Source organism: Elgaria multicarinata, chromosome 3 (assembly GCF_023053635.1).
Source record: "Elgaria multicarinata webbii isolate HBS135686 ecotype San Diego chromosome 3, rElgMul1.1.pri, whole genome shotgun sequence".
In the NCBI taxonomy this organism is placed as follows: Eukaryota; Metazoa; Chordata; class Lepidosauria; order Squamata; family Anguidae; genus Elgaria; species Elgaria multicarinata.
The window spans coordinates 48,217,961-48,236,713 of record NC_086173.1 but is presented as its reverse complement, the minus strand read 5'-3'; the positions used below and the strand labels follow the sequence as shown (position 1 = coordinate 48,236,713).

Below are 18,753 nucleotides of genomic sequence, written 5' to 3'. Positions count from 1 at the left end.
GGGGGGAAGAGTCCAGCAGGAGCAGGCCCTGATGTTACTTCTGCCTGCTCCTGTCCCCTCGGTCCTTCTTCTTCCCCACAGGGCCAAGATGGCAGTTTGCCCTGTGGGGGGGGGGGGGAAGAGTCCAGCAGGAGCAGGCCCTGATGTTACTTCTGCCTGCTCCTGTCCCCTCGGTCCTTCTTCTTCCCCACAGGGCCAAGATGGCAGTTTGCCCTGTGGGGGGGGGGGGAAGAGTCCAGCAGGAGCAGGCCCCGATGTTACTTCTGCCTGCTCCTGTCCCCTCGGTCCTTCTTCTTCCCCACAGGGCCAAGATGGCAGTTTGCCCTGTGGGGGGGGGGAAGAGTCCAGCAGGAGCAGGCCCCGATGTTACTTCTGCCTGCTCCTGTCCCCTCGGTCCTTCTTCTTCCCCACAGGGCCAAGATGGCAGTTTGCCCTGTGGGGGGGGGGAAGAGTCCAGCAGGAGCAGGCCCCGATGTTACTTCTGCCTGCTCCTGTCCCCTCGGTCCTTCTTCTTCCCCACCATGATGTAACGTTGTCATCTTGCAGAAGTGGAAGCTAACGGCTTGCTATACTGACCTTATTGTCATCCATCACAGTATTCAAAGACTCAATCCACATTGGATCTATATCTCCATCCAGAACAATCCATTTTGGCCCACGATGAGCTATATTAGCCAGATCTCGCATGATCGTTGAAAATAAGCCTGCCCAGAACAGAGAGAATCACATTGGATTTTATTGTCTGCACATAATCTCATCAGTTATACTAAGGTTTTGGCAGAGAAGCGATTCTAGAGGTAGAGCTGGTATACCCAGATACCAATTGTTTTATGTCAAGCCAGTTTCAGATAGCAACATGTTCAAACCTCAGAATTTGAACAATTAACAGTGCAATCCTATGTATGCCTGTTCAGAAGCAAGCCCCACTGAAATCAATAAGACTTATTCCCAGGTAAATGTGTGTAGGATTGCAGCCTAAAAGTAATCCCAGGCTTTGGCATTTCCTCATGCTAAAATATATCTGGGTTCAAAAAGTGCCACAATACTGGAAAGAGAATTTTTAAAAAATCTGATTAGTGTTAGTGGAAAACTCATGTTGTAGAAAATTTTAATCATGCTACCAACGTGGTGATATTTACTGTGGGGAGGGGAGCATGCAATTTAAACTTCTAGGAAACAAGCAAAGGAATATTCATTCCATATTTATTTTGATACTGTTATCTGAGTTTTTATTCCACCACCGTTTCTGGGACAGGATATATGAAGGTAAATGCAGTTGTCTTTTATTTTAAATGCAGTTCAAATATAGGTGCTTCTAGATGAGGCTTTAATTGTACCTCACCTTGCCTCATTCACAGAATTTTATGGTGCGTCCCGATGATGTGGTCTTCTATTTGTAACCCACCCCATGTCTTCTGCCTTATTTCTTACTACAGAAAATCCATTAACAAAAAAACACACACACGGAACAGTTACACAATGCCTTTTGATTGCTAGTGCTGGGAGCCCTCTGTCTGGAAGCACCCTAAGTTTGTTGGAAAGCAGTTGAACTGTTTCCTACCATCTTTCCATTCTCTGGTAGCTGGATTAATTATTCCAAATAGTTCATCGCAGGTTACAGCTTTAGGGTCAAGATCAACAGCAACAGGTTTTCTTTTCATAAGCTGGTAAGTTTTATTTAGAGATTTCAGCACCTGCCGGGAGAAAGATGTTGAATGCTTTTTCCATCTAGTTACCAGTTGATAGGAGGAGCTAAGTGAGGATCTATCAACACGTGAAACAGTTTGGAAACCATGTGCGGGGGGGGGGCACTTATTTGGCATCGGAGACACAACTGAATGTGACAGGAAAAGAAGTTTGCTCAGAGATTGCTCGAGAGGACAGAGTGGCGGTAGGCCCTGTAGGTGGTCTTTGTGATCCATGCTGGTGTGACAGACAACACGCCAACCCATTACAGGTAAAATAACTCTTATTGCAGACTGTGGTTTCCCAGGGTGGCTTATTTGGGGGAAATAACTGACCGTGGGTAGGTAAACAGCTTACAGATGACACTCTAAACCACCATGGGTTACTCAGGAAAATAAAGCATCATGGGTTAACATCGTGTTGTCCAAACCCAGTCGGAAAGTCTGGAAGAATCAAGGGGCATAATGCTGGAGCCACCTCACAGGAAGTGCTGCTTCTAATCTACTTAGCTAAAGAGATTGGTGTAGCCTACAAGATGTGTAAACTGGCTAAAGGCAGCCACTTGTTCTAGCCCTAATATTTGGGTGCTAGTGGACTCAGGGCCTGGTGTATAATATTCTGTAGCCATAATTATTATTGATTATTAAAAGTAGTAGATGTGTGTGTGTGTGCTCCCTGTTTATATGTTGTATGTAAATGGTTTTTATATTATATACAACAATTAGGGTGACCATATGAAAAGGAGGACAGGGCTCCTGTATCTTTAACAGTTGCATAGAACAGGGAATTTCAGCAGGTGTCATTTGTATATATGGAGAACCTGATGAAATTCCCTCTTCATCACAACAGTTAAAGTTGCAGGTGCCCTGCCCTCTTTTAAATCTGGTCACTCTAGTATAGCTCCTGCAGCTTTAAGTGCTGTGATGAAGACAGAATTTCACCAGGTTCCCCATATATACAAATTACACTTGCTGAAATTTCCTTTTCAATACAACTGTTAAAGATACAGGAGCCCTGTCCTCCTTTTCATATGGTCAGCCTATACAACATTGTATTTTAAGGTTTTAATCTTTGTAAACCACTTTGGCTATTGGGATGTAATAAATGAATGAATGAATATTCCAGGAGGCGTCCTGTGAAGGCTGCTAATTTCTGTGAAAATCCCTCTAAGCAGAACTTTTCAGAATGTGCCGTTAGCCCCTGCTAATGAGAATGAGTGTTCAGGATGGACCTCCAAGCTATGGAACGCTAACTGCTGGTGCATTGCTCCCACCTGGGACTTGCCACAGCCTGCATTTCCAATCACAAACACAGAATGTCGGACTTGAAGTAGTTCCTCCAGCTGTACCACCTTCAGCACAAAACTCTCCTCGGGCTGTAGCTTGAGCTCAATAATGGATTGTTTGATAATCTGAAAAGACAAGAAATGTGTCCAAACTAGGAATAGTCAGATCAGGCAGTTTCAGTCTGCGTCAGTTTTGTATGTATTTATCCAAACATGCGTTCCATACTATTTTCACATTAATCTCCAAATTGTTTTTTAAAATATGCACAATTTTTTGTATTTAAGAATGTATGAGCATATGTTTACCCCAAAACACACATCTTTAAACCTTTTTTCTCTCAAGATCTGTACTTCAAAACATTTTATCTTAAAATGCACATTTTTGTATGTATTTTGTTGTTTTTGAGCGAAAAACTGCACTACGAAATTTGGAGAAATGCAAAATCCAAATAAGGTGTAGGTTAGGTTGATTTGCTAGAAATCTGGTCAGAACTAAAGCATTCCTAGTTAAAGCCCAACCCTAGATCTAGGGACCTAATCTTGGTTACAGGACATTTTCCTCACTTTCATGGCTGGCAAAGCACTGGAGCTGGGCTCTACCATAATTGAAGAGTTTAGTGCTTGGATTGGTCCCATGTCTCAAGCTTTCTAATTGGGGCTCCATGATTTCCCCCACTGAAGAAACAGAAAAAAGGTGGTGGGGTGGGGCCCATTCAAAGTTACAATTATACTGTTGACAGACAGCATTTCCTACCCCAGCCCTCGTGCTAGGCCCATCACTCCAGCCAATGGGAACAGAATCACCTTTTCAAAGTTTAGATCACGCTTCCTTGGGACATCGAGTGCTGGGAAAAGGTCTCCAATGAGTCCCATGAACACAGGTAAATCATCTGTCACAATCTTGGGGATGTTAAAGTCTCGCAAAGCTCTCATGAGCACCTGGTCTTCAGCCCGGCCAGGATCTCCTCTCTTCAGTGAGCCAGCCACTACTAGCACAGACTTGATCGCTCTCAAACCCCAGTCATAGTGATCCTGCCAGATATGAATGGTTTCATTTATTTATTTCATTTAATTACATGTATTACTTTTCCTTATGGCCCAATAGCACTCTAGGCAGTTTATAAAGAAAAAAAAAATACAAATTCAATATTGTAACATAATAATAATAAAAACATGTACATAAACATATCACACACACACACATACAATTTAACCATCAACAATAAGGAATCCCAGGACCTGTTAATAATTGTATCATATGCTGTCAAATAGCTTTAACTTGGCATTAAAAAGATGACAGTGTTTATGCCAGGTGGCCCTCACTGGGGAGATCATTCCATAATCGGGGGGGCCACCACTGAGAAAACCCTGTTTCTTGTTGCCACCCTCCAAGCCTCCCTCAGAGGAGGGCTTCAGATGATGATCAAAGTGTATGGGTAGGTTCAGACATTACTATAAGACATTAAGGACATCACTTAAAGCAAAATGCATAAGGCATACAATGCCCACTTTCAAATGGGAAGAAAAATGTTTTTGCACCCTAGAACAAATGGGAACCAATTTTACCAAATGGGAACACATTTTACCAAAGACATCAATGGCAGCCTGGTGGCCTTTCACAAACCACAACACTTTAGATTGCTTTTGCATATCAAAGTGACCTATTGAGGTGAATGTTGCAGTGCAGCAGCAATCATGATGGGCTTTTTATTCCAATAATCTACATCTGCACATTGCTGCTGAGTTTCGATATTAGCAGGGCATTGAGAAGCAAAGTGGAATAGGACATTGCTCAATGGCTTTCAAAATCCTCTGCCAATCTGTCCTTACAAACACTTGGATTGCGCTAACAATCAGTCAGACAGGCTTGTGAAACAGTCTTCAATTACCTGCTTTGAAAGCAGCTCCTTACACAGGGTATAGAGAGTAATAAACTTCCTAGCTAGAAGCCTGGCTTCAATGAAACCTTCAGCAACCAGCATGATTTCGCAAATCAGCTCAAAATCAGGAACAACCATTGCACAAGGCCTAAAAAAAAAAAGCATAAGTAAGATAATTAACATCTGGAGTTAATACGTTGCAGAAACAACAGCCAGCCATTTCATTAGGCTGCAGTGAACATTCACCGCAAATGTCAGATGCAATTACATTTCAAGTGCTTCTATTCAAAAACTCAAAACGAATTCACTTCATATTTCCATTCGGTCATGTCCTGTTTCTACCGCTTTACACATCGTATAACTTGCCCCAAGAGGTCCTGTATTAGCAATACATGAAAGTAGCTGGCATTCTTGAATTTTATGCAAAAGAGTAACGAGCATCATTCTACTGAAAGGTGAGGTATAGATCTTCAAAATAAATAAATAATAAAGTTATTTATTTGTTTTGATACTTTTACCGTGCTTTCAGGGCTAAATATCAGCCCTCCCTTTGTCACACCTTCCAAACCTATTTTTGTTTTCTTTTACTGGCCACGTATAGTTCTATAGCTAATCTTCTTTTTGAACCAAAGGAACTTTTGATCTTTCCCCCATACATTATATATTAGCTCATATATTATCTTCAACATCTATTATCAGCTCATTTCCCTCCAGAAGTGCCTGAATGTTAGTACCTGAATAATGCTTTTAAATTTTCAGGCAGCTCAGTACGACCTGCATAGCCAGGATTCATAGTAATAAACATTCCAACAGTTGGTATAAGAGAGATGATTTCTCCAAGGAAGTTGAACGTCTTCTTCTTGGCTCGAATTGCATCTTGAACACATTTCACCTAAACAATGAATAGGAAGTCTTTATTCAAATGGAGTTCTGCAGTAAGATAATGAAATAGAGTGCTTAAGAGTATTTTAATGCAAACTGATAGAGGTTATTCTTTTTATTTACCATTTGCAGCTAATGAAACCCACGACATGTAAGATGGGTAGCAAACCAGGAAATAACTGGATACTTGAGCTCATATATCCAATAGCCAGGATACTGTACATTAAACTAGGGCTGACTAATATGGCATGAGGACAGGGGTAGCTTTTTGCAAACTGCAAGGCACTCCTCTCCTTTAAACAATTTTAGAGGGTTTGGTTTATCCATTCAAAGCGAGGACAGAATGCATTTCTTGGGTTTGTCTATACACTGTACAGACTCCATTGCGGCTTCACAGTGGAACTCTGTTGTTTATATGATGAAGCCGCTGATTTGCAGCCACATCGTGTTATTCCCTGCAAAGCTGCACATTTTTGATGTCCTATTTTACTGTTGGTGTTTTCACTTTGCTTGGACGTCACCATGGTTGTTTGTGCATGTCTCAGAGGTGGCTTCAGTTCGAGTTAAGAGAGAGGGCGTAGTTAGGGGGTGGATCTCAGTGCAGGGTAGGCATGAGAATACAGGGCAAGGGGCAGGCCCCAAGTGAGTGTTTAGTTACGGCCGCCGTGGCGACATTAAAGTCTGGTTCTCGAACGAAAGTAAGAACAATTATTAGGTATAATGCATAAATTCAATGAACTGTCACTGTGCAGTTGCAAAGCTGCAGGCTTTCAAAGCTACCATGGTGCACGGAGTTGTCAGAAAACAAAACAAAAATCTTTGGGAGGTTTTTAGTCACTTGATATTTGCTGTGCGTTATCGCCTGGTGTCAACGGTGCTGTGAATTTTCCAGGCTGCATAGGCCACGCTCACTCCTGCCATGTAATGCTATTGTTGCTGCAGGTTTTGGGGGAATCAGTAGCAAAAGTGGCACCATATTGACACCCCTTCATTCTGAATTGGCTTGGTAATGTTGTCACATTGTCAAATCTGATGGGTTTGAGGGGGCTGGCTGCTGGGGAGAGAAGGGCTAACCCTCCCCTCCACCACTTTGTGACACCCCCTCCCCTAGTTCAAAAATCACCATCTCTTGCTGCAATCAGGCTTTTAAAATGTCTCCATTGGTGGGGGAGATGCAATGTGTGTTGCCTCTCCCCCACCAATGGGGGGGGGGGGCACATGCCAGCACTACAATTACAAAGAGTACACCATTAGAGAAGAGAAGTAAGGGAGCCCTCAAATGAAATTCAGCTCCCAGGCCTCTCGGAGTCTTAAAAAACGTTCTGATTGAGATTGCTGGGTTGGATCCAGCACAGTTCTGCAAAAAAGAGGTTATGGTTCAATGTAGGCTTCCACAAACTGCAGGTGATGGGGAGTGGTGATTTGTGCTGACCTCCCTTTCCCCCTGCATTACTCAAGCCATCGCCCATGCTGGTGGAGGATTCCCAATCTCTCCAGAGCAGATTTCCAGGGGGGCTCAGGCAGGGAGGATCGGCAGCAATTAGCCCCTTCTGTTTGAAGGGCCAGAATTCTGCTTAAAGGATCTCTGGACCTAGCTTATTTCCCATGGGGACTGAATTAATCCTAGAAGCAAAATGAGAGGCATTTCACTGCAATGAGAAATCTGAAAGCATTTCGAAACCCCACGTTATTTACACGAAATAGCAGGAAACATCCGGAGAAGTCTTTACCTGCACAGCAATTACAGACAGGACTTCCACAGAAATCCGATTGAATTCATCAAAACATCCCCACGCACCCGTCTGGGACAACCCTTTGTAGATATTTCCACAGGACTAGAAAGGAAAAGCACAGGCAAACATTTAGAAACATCCTATTTCATCAGTGAATTCATATCTTCTCTTTCGCTGAAGGCATGAACCGCAGACAGGCATGTTGCAATGTGGGAACTGACGGGGGAAACTGTGTAAGGAATGCACAGCCTATTATTTTGTAGGATGGTTTGTGTGTTACAATAAGGGGTTTAGCTAGGGCTGCCAAGTAAAAAATGTGGATCTTCTTTCTCTGTGGTTCTTTAGAGATTTCCTTGACTTATTCTACAGAGCTGTAATACCCTAGAAGAAGATGCAGCAAACAAATACCCCTTATAGTACAGAAAACACTAGGAAAGCTGTGCGTGCTGGAAATCTACGGCTAATTATCTTCTCTCACATTTCTGAATTATCTCCCACAAATTACCCCTTCAACCTGCATTCTTCTCCCGACTTCAGTGAATACGGACTGCAAACCTTGTTTACTGGGCTAATGTGCTGTTAGCTTGATTTCCTAACATCGTGACTTCAGCAGGTCAAAAGGTCCCAGTTCCAAGGTGAAGCATGATTTTTATATGGGCAAGTTCCCATCCAGAGAAACACAAAACAGAGCCAGACTTCAAAGGAGAGCAAGGCAGGGCTTCATCGGTGTGTTTTTGTTCAGGACAGACTGAGCACGGAAGAGAATGGTCTCTCCCCAAACAGAGTTGTTTTCCCTGCAGCTGGAGCAGAAGATGAAGGCTTTTCTCCTCCAATTCTTCATGAGAGGAAATGACAGGAGACAGCTCACTGGCTGGCGCTGTCTGTGCATCAGTTCTCACAGTGGTGTGGCCACACCACTGTGTAAAGAAATGTTGCCTCGGCCTGCAGAAACAATATTTATACACATTGCTTCTCAGCCTTTTGGCTAAGGTCAAGTGTAGTGTAGTATACACAGAGTACAATGGGGAAATGGCAATGGCTGCAAGGCTGGCCCCTAGCAATAACCTATATTTGCAACGTCAGCAAAAGGAGTACACTGGGAAAGGCAAAAATGCTGTGGTTGTTAGCTGAAGCCCTAAAATAGGATGGAAAAGGCACTGGGATTCAGCTAGGAGAATGGAGTGCCCTTTTAAGTCACTCGTCTTTGTAATGCACTTGCTAACAATGCACTCACCCAAACTACTGAACTCTGCTGTAATGCTGGCCAAGGCATTCCTTCCATGGGTTCCTTGATGAAATGCCCTGCTCAGAAATGCCCCTTGTTTCCTGATTAAAAACACACCACTTCTTCTTCTCTCCCCAGGCCGTCATTTCCAAGAAGCACTGGTTAATCAAGGCTATTTTGGGTTGGTTCTCATTTCCCTCTCCCCTGCAGTCTTTTCCTGAGAAGTTGCTAGAAAGAAACAGAGGGGCTTCTCCTGATACCTTGTTGTTGTTGTTCCAGTACCGTCCTATGTACATGGCACTTTACCAAGAATGAGAGGACAGCTCCTTACCAGGCTACCCCAGTGTTCACACGCAGTACAGAAGAGCAATGAGAAAGGATGGTTTATATCCCATATTTTGCAGTCTAACATGCCCACAGGGAGACAACAGAGGAAGGACAGGGAGGAATGGAAGCTTGGGTTGAAATGGGGTAAAACTTCATATCAAGCTCTTAGTACATGAATAGGCGGATACAGCAACATGTGCTATTCTAAAGAATGGAGTGAGCAAAGAGAGTTTGGACCAATGTTTTGCCCACCTTCTCGAAAACCTGTTCCACGAACAGCAGAATGCCTTCTAAGCCTATCCCTGTCTTATTCATAGCCATGTGTGGCCCAGGAAAGGAGGCGGGTCAATGTCTTGGGATAAGCCTTCAAAAATGTTAGGAGCAGGAGGCAATACTTCTCCAGGTGCTTTCTCAGTAAGTTCCTGGAATTGGCACAGAGTGTCAGAAGGTATTCTGTTGGCAGAATCAGGAGCTCTGGGCTGCCCCATTTTGTTAACTTCACTGGTCAGATCTTTACCTTATAGTCCATTTGCTCAGAGCAATTGAAGACATACACCATGATCCCTACTGCTCTGCCCAAGTCTTTGGTGGTCTCGGTTTTCCCTGTGCCAGCTGGACCTGCAGGCGCTCCTCCCATGATCAAGTGGAGGGACTGTGTCAGAGTGATATAGCATCTGCAAAACACAGAGACATTTGCTCTAAGGGTGTCTGTTTGCTGAGCCAGGCTGAAAATGATCAAAGCTGAGTGGGTCATACCTGTCGGTGAGTGGTGTGATCACCAGTCGTGGGGTGTTGCCTAGGTACTCATAGGAATACTGGAGCTGAGCATCACAGATATTGGCATAGCAGTGCCTCTTTTCATCATCCCATCGGTGCCTAAGTTGGGACTGCCATGTAAAGGCCTGGGAGCTTTCCACCTGCCATCCAAATGAAAAACCATTTACTTCCCATTGCTGAATAATTCACTTTAATTTCTACTTTCCACCTTTCCATCACCCTAAGTATTTTAGATGTTGGGCAAGGGTGGTGAGCTTCAGACTCTGGAATCAAACTGAACCCTCCAGGAGTGCCCGGATGACCACTCCTCTTCCTCTGCTCCTTCCTCCTTTACCCAGCCACCCATCATTTCGTGGTTTCCTGGATACCAATGGCAGAATGGGGCTTCCCTGTCCTCTCCTCATCCCGGCAGCACTCTGCATGCTCTCCAAATCTACTCCAGAAAGTTAGGGGATGAAGGGGTTCCACTCAGGAAGTAGTTCATGGGAACCTTGTGGCAAAGCCACTAGCCTGCTGACCTCTTAAGGACCAATGAGATAAGAACATTTTATGTTCAGATCAGAGATAGAACCATCACTCCTCCACCCCCACCCCCACTACATCCCTCCAAGATTCCATTGGCTGGAATTATTCATACCATTAAGAATGGAAAGGATATAGGAAACATTGCAGTAAAGGGGTTATTATGCTCTCTGCTGACCCATTATCCCAAGCCTTCCATTCCAGAGTTTGTTTGTGCTACTTTACCCTTTTACTCCTTTTAGGGTGGGGCTAGTCCTTGTCATGCTTTCTTTCACTAAGTCGAAGGTTAGTTATAGGACAAATGAGTGAATATCATCACTTTGTCATTTGAAACCAGCTTGAGATGATTCTAAGAAAACATTTGCTTATAAGGGTATTTCTATATGTTATCCCACACCTTTACTGAGTCTGCTCCTTCCGGATTCTTTGTGGGATTAAGATCAGCTCCTTTACACATGCTTTTCTCTAGGGGTTTCCTTTCTTTACAATTCATTATACAACCACTAGATGGTGCTGTGGTATAGTAGAATTGTCACAATTACATAGGGCTTTATAATGCATTTTCTAAATAATTGCAGACTTTCCTTGTTAGGAAAAAACCTGCTATAAACATTGCAAAGAGTGGGAGAAGCCCTGGTGGATGACATGATGTAAAGTACCCACAAATTACTATGGCTGAGCAATCACAAGCTCATAATAAAAGTTTCTTGTAGAAAGACTCTAAATGCCAATAAGCAAAATATTACACAATCATTAGTGCATGATATACCTTTGCTGTAATCATTTTGGCAATGACGTCTCTGGCATGGACATCAATGGTACAGATCGTCATAATCTTCATTCTGTCTCCTGGGGTTAAGCTCCCAATGAGCAGAGTAATTAATGTGTTTAACTGGTTAATCTAGGAAAAGAAAGAAAGAAGACATGGAAGGAGTTTTCCAATTTCTGAAACCATGAGATCTAGGGGCTTGATTTACACACATGCACATCCATACAGCCACCCACCCCCACCCACAGAGATTGTCAGTATGTCACATTCCGTGACAGGGCTGAGGTCTCCCTGTGCAATGTGCAGCAAAAACAACACATTCTCTACTGCTTTTCTGAAGAATTTGCCATTGCATGAAGAGAGATGAACTCTTTGAACACAGACAGGTAAAATGAGAAAGGGCTGCTGCGCACCTGTTTTTTATTGTAATCTTTGATCGCATTTTCATAGCCTTCCTCCAGCCGTGAAAAGGCAATGCCGACCTCTGTTGTCCACCAGATCTGGGTACACGTCAAAGCAATCTGCAACAATAGGCAAATTATTCTGTGAAATGGTGAACCTTTGTGGGATGCCAGACGCACCCTTAGAGATACATTGGCCTCAAAGGTGCAGTTGTGGTGGTGTCATAACCTTCATTGTTTACTTAGACTTTACTTAGGCTTAATGCTACAAAAATATGGAATGGCCTTGCTTTGCCTCTTCTGGCTGCATTTGCGTCCTTATTGGAACTGACACATGGTTCTCTTCTCTTTGCATTTCACACGCTAAATAAAGAACCGTTTCATTTTGACTCTCGCCTTTTTGCTTACCTGTGCTGGGTAATCAAACAGCCACTGCTCTCTTGGCTTTTCCTCATAAGTCACTACAGCTTCCGAAATTTCTTTGCGTAAGGTGCTTTGCATTCTCTCAAGCACTCGGTTTAGCCAAACCTCCACCTAGGCGCAAACTTTCCAAGTCAATTTCTTGTCATATATCACTCTTACTTTAAACAACTGTCTTCCCAATCCTCAATGCACTGTGTTTTTGGTTCAGGCCGTGCTGCAGATTTAGGGACTGGGACCTTGAGATGAACTAGCCAACCACGTAGAATTCTGAGCCTACAGAGGCAGCAATGGGCTAATAGTCAGGACTAGGTGTTCTCACTGCCACAGCCTGGATTCAGTTTCCCTACTGGAGAAGTTCAATGGAGTGCTGAAGGGGAAGACATGGGATCAAATCTCCCCTCAGTCATGAAGCTGATTGGGTAGCCTTCAGATCATCAGTATCTCTCTCAGCCTCACTACCCAGCAGGATAAAATGGGATCATCTTCATATATACCATCCTGAACACCTCAGGGGAGGTGCTTTCAAATAACTTATGCTTTAGGGCACAATCCTATGCACGTTGAGACAAAAAAAGACCCACCGCTCCATGTCCCAGCCAGCCATGGGCCTTTTCCTCCCTGTCTAAACATGCATAGGATTGCACCTTTAATGACCTTTTAAATAACTTATGCCTTATAGTCTGAGCCTCTCAGTTTAAAACCCACATTTTAAGTAATTGTGTTTTAAGTTTTTTAAAAAAAATATTGTAATTTTTCTAAATGCATTTGTTTTGTGAACTGCCCAGAGAAATGGTACTGTGGGTGGGGGCTAATTCAAATATAATATGGAGATAAATAAAATGAGATGACTCCTTTTCTGACTCTTCTTATGCAAACGTAAGGCCCCGGAGTGCTTGAGAAAACAGAAGCCTGAGAGGAACTTGCTTGTGTCTAGCTTGGAGAAACAAACACCTCAGAATAAGCTCATGTTGAGTTGCGGATGCCATTTTTGGGAAGAAGCAAAGTAGGGACATCAGGCACAATTGCTTCTACAGTGCAGCCCTCCTCACCTGGCACCCTCTAGTTGTGTTGACTACAACTCCCATAATCCCCAGCCAGCATGGCCGATAGGAACTGCAGGCCAACACATCTAGAGAGTACCAGGTTGGAGAAGGCTGCCGTGGTGTGCAGTGAGTGAAATGCGATTGGGCAAGCAGAGAGGCATTCTCAGTGGCTGCCTGTGATGCCACCAGGAAGTGCGAGGGGACTCTCCCTCCTTAGTAATTGCAGTTGTCAGGATTCACGTCGAATTAAAAAACACATCCAACCCACCTGCCCAGAACAGTCGCAATCCTTGTCAAAATCGACATACTCGTCTTCTTTGCTGTACATGCCCAAGCCAATCTTCAGCGGCTGCTCTTTGGCATCTAGTTTGAATTTCAGCTTGGCCATGCTATCGAACAGCTTGGACAAGTGGCGGGACACCTTCAAGAAGAAGGGCGCGGTATCAGGGCACAAAGTAAGGGGATACACACGGGGAAGGAAGGGGAGAGGGTGACTAAGGGAGAGGTCACACAGTTGGGCATTGAACAATCTAAACCAGGGGTGGGGAACCTCCGGTCCAGAGGGCCAAATCCAGCCCTCCTATGGTACCAATCTGGCCCTCCAGAGTTCCTTAAATGGCCATGCTCCCTGCCCCTGCCCCCCACCACTGATAGTAGTTCGGTAGCTTCCATTTGTGTGCATCCCCTATTCTAAAAGATTAACATACCTTCCCTAAGGATTAGTTACTGAAAGGAAGAGCTTTAAGCTACAATACGGTGGTATTTTTTTGTATTTTGCCCAGCCCCTTTTGCCTTCGGCCCCACCCCCTTTGCCTTCAGCCCCACCCACCACTGGAATGTGGCCCCCAAGTGCTTCTCCAAAATTGAGTTCGGCCCTCACGCTGAAAGAGGATCCCCACCCCTAGCCTAAGCAAATAACTATCTAGATGATAGAGGACCCTTAGCATTCCATACAGATCACTGGTTCATCCAGCCCTGTATTTCTTCTGCCAACTGGCAATGGCTCTCCAAGATATCTGGCAGAGAAGGGTCTTCCCCACTACCTGCCAGTCGAGATCCTTTTAAAAATGGGTATCAAAGGTTGCACCAGGGGCTCTGCACGTGCAAAGCATGTACGGTACCACTGGTCTGCACTGCCTCCCATCCCTGCCACCCCCAATTCCTAATCAAGACAAAGGATGATGTACAGTTCCCATTAATCTGTGACTTTTGCCTTGGATAAAAGAGGCGTTTTGGTTTGCTTGTTTTTAAAGTGGTCCAGGATTGAAATCCCCAAACACTATTACAATAAGGTGTCCATCCATGCATATCCTACCTCCACAGGGTCATTGCCGTTGGACAAAATATCCAGCAGGTCGGCAGAAGATACAAAGTAAAATCGGGGGAAAGCCAGTCTCTTGGTCTCCAGATATTCAGCCAAAGCCTTTTCACAGAGTGCCAAGCTAATAGGCAAGAAGGAGAAGAGTCAGTGGAAGCTGTGCTGCGCTTGCTCTTTAAAAGTGCATTGCTGTTGTTGCTGTTGTTGTTTCAGTGCCACTGATGTACAAGATGCTTTAAAGAATAACATAAGCAACAACAACAGCAAGACAGTTCTTTGCACCAAGGAAGATTTATTTATTTATTTATTTATTAATTACATTTTTATACCGCCCAATAGCCGAAGCTCTCTGGGCGGTTCACAAAAATTAAAACCATAATAAAACAACCAACAGGTTAAAGCACAAATACAAAATACAGTATAAAAAGATTATAGAGAGGGGGAAGCAAGTTAAAGGGGATGAACACTGGATTCTGTCTCACCATGCTTAGGCTTTAGTTTAGCATAGGATAAGGGCCAAGGGAACAGACACTTTATGAAATAAAAATGGTGCTTGGTGTTCTGGATGCCAAGGGCCAGTTCATGCATGTAGACTCATCACTCAAGTGTACTAACATCAAGCAGTGATTTCCACATTGGTTAATATATTACCAGAGAATACATTCATATAATAGGGCTCCATCACACTAGCATTTTATCGCACTTTCATCATGCCTGGTTTGCCATTTTGCAGCGTGGGACTCACATGAGGTTGTGCCGGTCCTGCAGCCACCCCTCCTCTTCCCCTCCATTTTCTGTGTTTTCCTAGAGCGGGCAAAGTCCGGTTTATTTCCTCCATTCTGGATGAAAGCGCCCTTCCGCCCCCATGTATTGCTGTCCTCGCACTATGCCCTTTGTTGGGGGGGGGTGCTTTGAAGGGAGGTCTTGCTGATGAAAAAGGAGTGTGGGGCAGAATGAACTGGTTTGTGCTGACTCAGTTGATCGACAAGGACCAATGAACTGGAGGGGGAAGGAGAAGGGGCTGAGTGGAGTGGGAGAGCGAACAAGCGAAAGGAGATTTCACCGGTACAGTGGCGATACCACAAACACATGTGAAAGGGACCATTAGCTTGATGCACTAATGAAATGGAGGTGGAAACCACAGATGCAAACCAGGGGGGGGGGGGGAAGTAGATGTGATGGATCCCTATGTTCGCTGGTAATATATCAATTGCAGAAATTCTGCTTCAACGCAAACATAATGCCTTTAGATGGAAACAGTTCACATGCTTAGAGACACATCAGGTGTTGAATAAATGGAAGATGAGACAATCAAGGAAAGGACATGCATAGATATGTGCATGAACTAGCCCATAAGGATGAAAATGTATAAACCTGGAAGAAAATGGTCCCTCCACCAAGTAGTGATGTGCCTCAGATGTCACATCAAGGGCAGTGATAAAACCTGGTGTAGTTGTTATGCTTTGTATGTTAGCTACTACAGCCCAGTTTCAGTGCTTCTTTAATCCCCAGTTCTTGGCTGACATCTCAGAGATGCTTCTGTGAAGAGTACATGTTTAGGACAAGAGCTGGATTAACTTCAAGTGGATTTTCACATTGATTCCTCCCATGACAAGCGTCTCCTTCCTAGATACCAAAGAGTCTCATTCTGACAGAGATTATCCCTCATACCAAGGAGAAAAGGTAGTCATATATATAGGGTCACCTGCTATTGGATCCCAGAGCCCATATCAGGTGTTTGCCACATGCATATTTGAGAGTGTTTGAAAATGTTGTTCATGGTACACCTGCCTTGCTTCTCTTCTATTCTGACTGATGGCTACACCATGCCATTACTACCATTTTAAACACACACACACACACAACCAAGCACTGATGAAGCAGACAATTCTGCAATTGTCTTTCTGGGCTTACATTTGGAGTTGAAATGTACTTCAGCAATAGAAACCACAAAGCTTTCCTAAATCACTCAAACTATGATTTACTTCTTCTAGCAACATTAGGCTGGAAAATGTCATCTTCCTGACCTTTGCTGCAAGGCTTCTAGCTTGTCATAAAGCCCTGGTTTATTTGTTGCTTCAACCACGTTAGGGGTTTTTACTGCATCAGCCATTAATTTCTGTTAAGAGAAGACAGTGGATTTGTCAGCCACTCAAGGACTATTCTTTCTGAAGGGAATAACTACAAAAAAGGAAGAGCTCGCTCACCTTAAAATCCTTGTCAATGGAATCAAAACGCTTAGAGTCCTCTGGAAGCTGGTTCCGAATGTCTTCTGAACCAATGAAAATGCTCTCTAGGTGGCTCCAGGTTCTCTGAACTTCAAACCAGATGGATATCACGGAGTCAGCAGTAGATAATTTCTGCTGCCAGCCGGAGACTTCCTGAAGGAAGTGCGCCAAGTACTTAGAAGTCATCAGAGTCTGGAGCTGCACTTGATTTTCTTCAAGGGTTTCTACTAGTGCTTCGTCAGACTTGAGCAACATGGTACCAGTCCTATGGTGGGGCTCATGTTCAAATTGCATAGTTGACCAGGTGCTATCAAGAGCCTTCAACACCTATAAAAATAACCAGAAAAGCTTTCAATCCCTTTAAAAACAAGTAGTTGCAGATGCAGACTTTATATGATGTTGCTGTATTGTTCGCCCCTTCTGATCATGTTTGGGTTAGAGTGTCAGAACAGGGATGTTAACTCATGAGGAATTCAGTTTGGCAAAGCCAGTAAAATCGCTCCAGATCTTTACTGCATGTGGTAGGGCTATAGATTTATTTTACCTTATTTTGCATCTTTGCATTCTGCCCACCAGCCAAACAATGGCAGTTCACAATCAAGTACATACAATAAAATCAATGTAATCCAGCAAAACAAACCAGTCATAGTAAACCAGCAATAAAACAATAATTACAATAGGTTAGGATACAGAAGTTTCCAAGTATGGGGTGAACAAAAAGGTCTTTGTCTGGTGCCGAAAAGATAACCGAATAGGCACTGGGTTTATCTCTTAAGGAAAGGAGTTCCACAAGCAGGGTTCCACCACCAAAAAGCCCTTTCCCTGGTCACCACCACCTCACTTCAAATGGCAGGGGTACATAGAGAAAAACATCCATTGATGACCTCAACACACAGGCAAGTTGATGTGGGAACAGGAGTTCCTTCAGGCACTTAGGTACCAGGCTCTGTATGACTTTCAAGGCAAGCACCAATGTTTTGAATTGCACTTGGAATAGTTCCAGAAGCACTGACATGATATCGGATCCCTGTGGCCATATTCTAAATTCAGAGAATCTTCAAAACGAATCATCATCATCATCATCATCATCATCATCATCATCATCATCATCATATATTTCTTACCTGCCTCTCCACTTGGATCGAGGCCGGGAACAACAGTGAATATAAAACACATTAAAAACTGATTAAAAACATAACATACATGATTAAAACATCCTAAAAACATCATAAAAACATCCTAAAATTCCATTGGATAGGCCTGCCAGAATAGATAAATCTTTATTGCTTTTTTAAATTCTAAAAGACTGTCAAATTGACGAATCTCCTCTAGCAGGCCATTCCACAGTCAAATTCCACTGTCAAATTGACGAATCTCCTCTAGCAGGCCATTCCACAGTCTGAGAGCAGCAGAAGAGAAGGTCCTCTGGGTAATACCCGACTGCCTGGTTTTGGTTGACTGAAGTAGATTCTTTCCAGAGGACCTGAGTGTGCGGGGCGGATTGTACGGTTGGGAGAAGGCGATCCCGCAGATGTGTTTGAGGTCTGCTTGTCTGCTGCCTGGCATGGAAACCACCAACCAAATTGTGCTCGCCTCCATTCCAAGAGAGGGAATACATCCCATGGATTCATACAGTGCAAAAAAAGGAGGAAGGAAAGTGCTTGTATACAATAGATCAGGAATTAAAACAGTTTTCACTGTGAAAACCCTCGGTCAGAGGATCTGCTCCCAAAGTAGCTGAAAGTTGTAATTTCAAACTGCGTTATACTAGGTTGATCATATGAAAAGGAGGACAGGGGCCCTGTCCTCCTTTTCATATGGTCACCCTAGTTATACCCAACAGGAAGGTATCGCAGATGGCACAAACAGTACCTTTTCCATCCCCGACTCTTTCACAGCCTTGTCTACAATACTGCGAACTTCATCCTCAAATTTGTGGAGATTCAGCTGAAGCAGGTCTGCAAGCGTCGTTTCATCAGACATGGTAAACTTCACCTGGTACAGGAGTAAATATTGAAAAGACAGCCACACCTGGACACGTTCCTCTCTATTTTACAGTGCAATCCTGTATGTGTCTATTCAGAAGGTAGCTCCACTGAGTTCAATAGCACTTACTCCCAGTAAGGATTGCAGCCTTAGACAATGTATGAGAGAAGCTAATGAAGTGTTAGAGAGCCAATTGTAGAAATATCCACCTCACTATGCATAATTTTCTTAAAGATGTCTTAATCTATTTTTAAAAAATCCTGCGACA

General features: G+C 43.7%; 1 protein-coding gene across 1 annotated transcript in view; it reads right to left on the bottom strand.

The window, feature by feature from the left end:
* DNAH17 (dynein axonemal heavy chain 17) overlaps positions 1-18,753 on the bottom strand; it is a 111,352-nt gene that overhangs the window by 60,213 nt on the left and 32,386 nt on the right. Inside the window, exons 26-42 of the mRNA XM_063121486.1 lie at positions 18,372-18,494; positions 16,479-16,826; positions 16,299-16,390; positions 14,269-14,395; positions 13,222-13,374; positions 11,896-12,021; positions 11,500-11,607; positions 11,087-11,218; positions 9,775-9,935; positions 9,536-9,692; positions 7,464-7,568; positions 5,586-5,743; positions 4,861-4,999; positions 3,776-4,003; positions 2,960-3,097; positions 1,562-1,694; positions 577-704 (exon numbers count right to left, since the gene is read on the bottom strand). Coding sequence (XP_062977556.1) covers positions 577-704; positions 1,562-1,694; positions 2,960-3,097; positions 3,776-4,003; positions 4,861-4,999; positions 5,586-5,743; positions 7,464-7,568; positions 9,536-9,692; positions 9,775-9,935; positions 11,087-11,218; positions 11,500-11,607; positions 11,896-12,021; positions 13,222-13,374; positions 14,269-14,395; positions 16,299-16,390; positions 16,479-16,826; positions 18,372-18,494 — 2,556 coding nt within the window. The remainder of the gene's footprint in view (positions 1-576; positions 705-1,561; positions 1,695-2,959; positions 3,098-3,775; positions 4,004-4,860; positions 5,000-5,585; positions 5,744-7,463; positions 7,569-9,535; positions 9,693-9,774; positions 9,936-11,086; positions 11,219-11,499; positions 11,608-11,895; positions 12,022-13,221; positions 13,375-14,268; positions 14,396-16,298; positions 16,391-16,478; positions 16,827-18,371; positions 18,495-18,753) is intronic.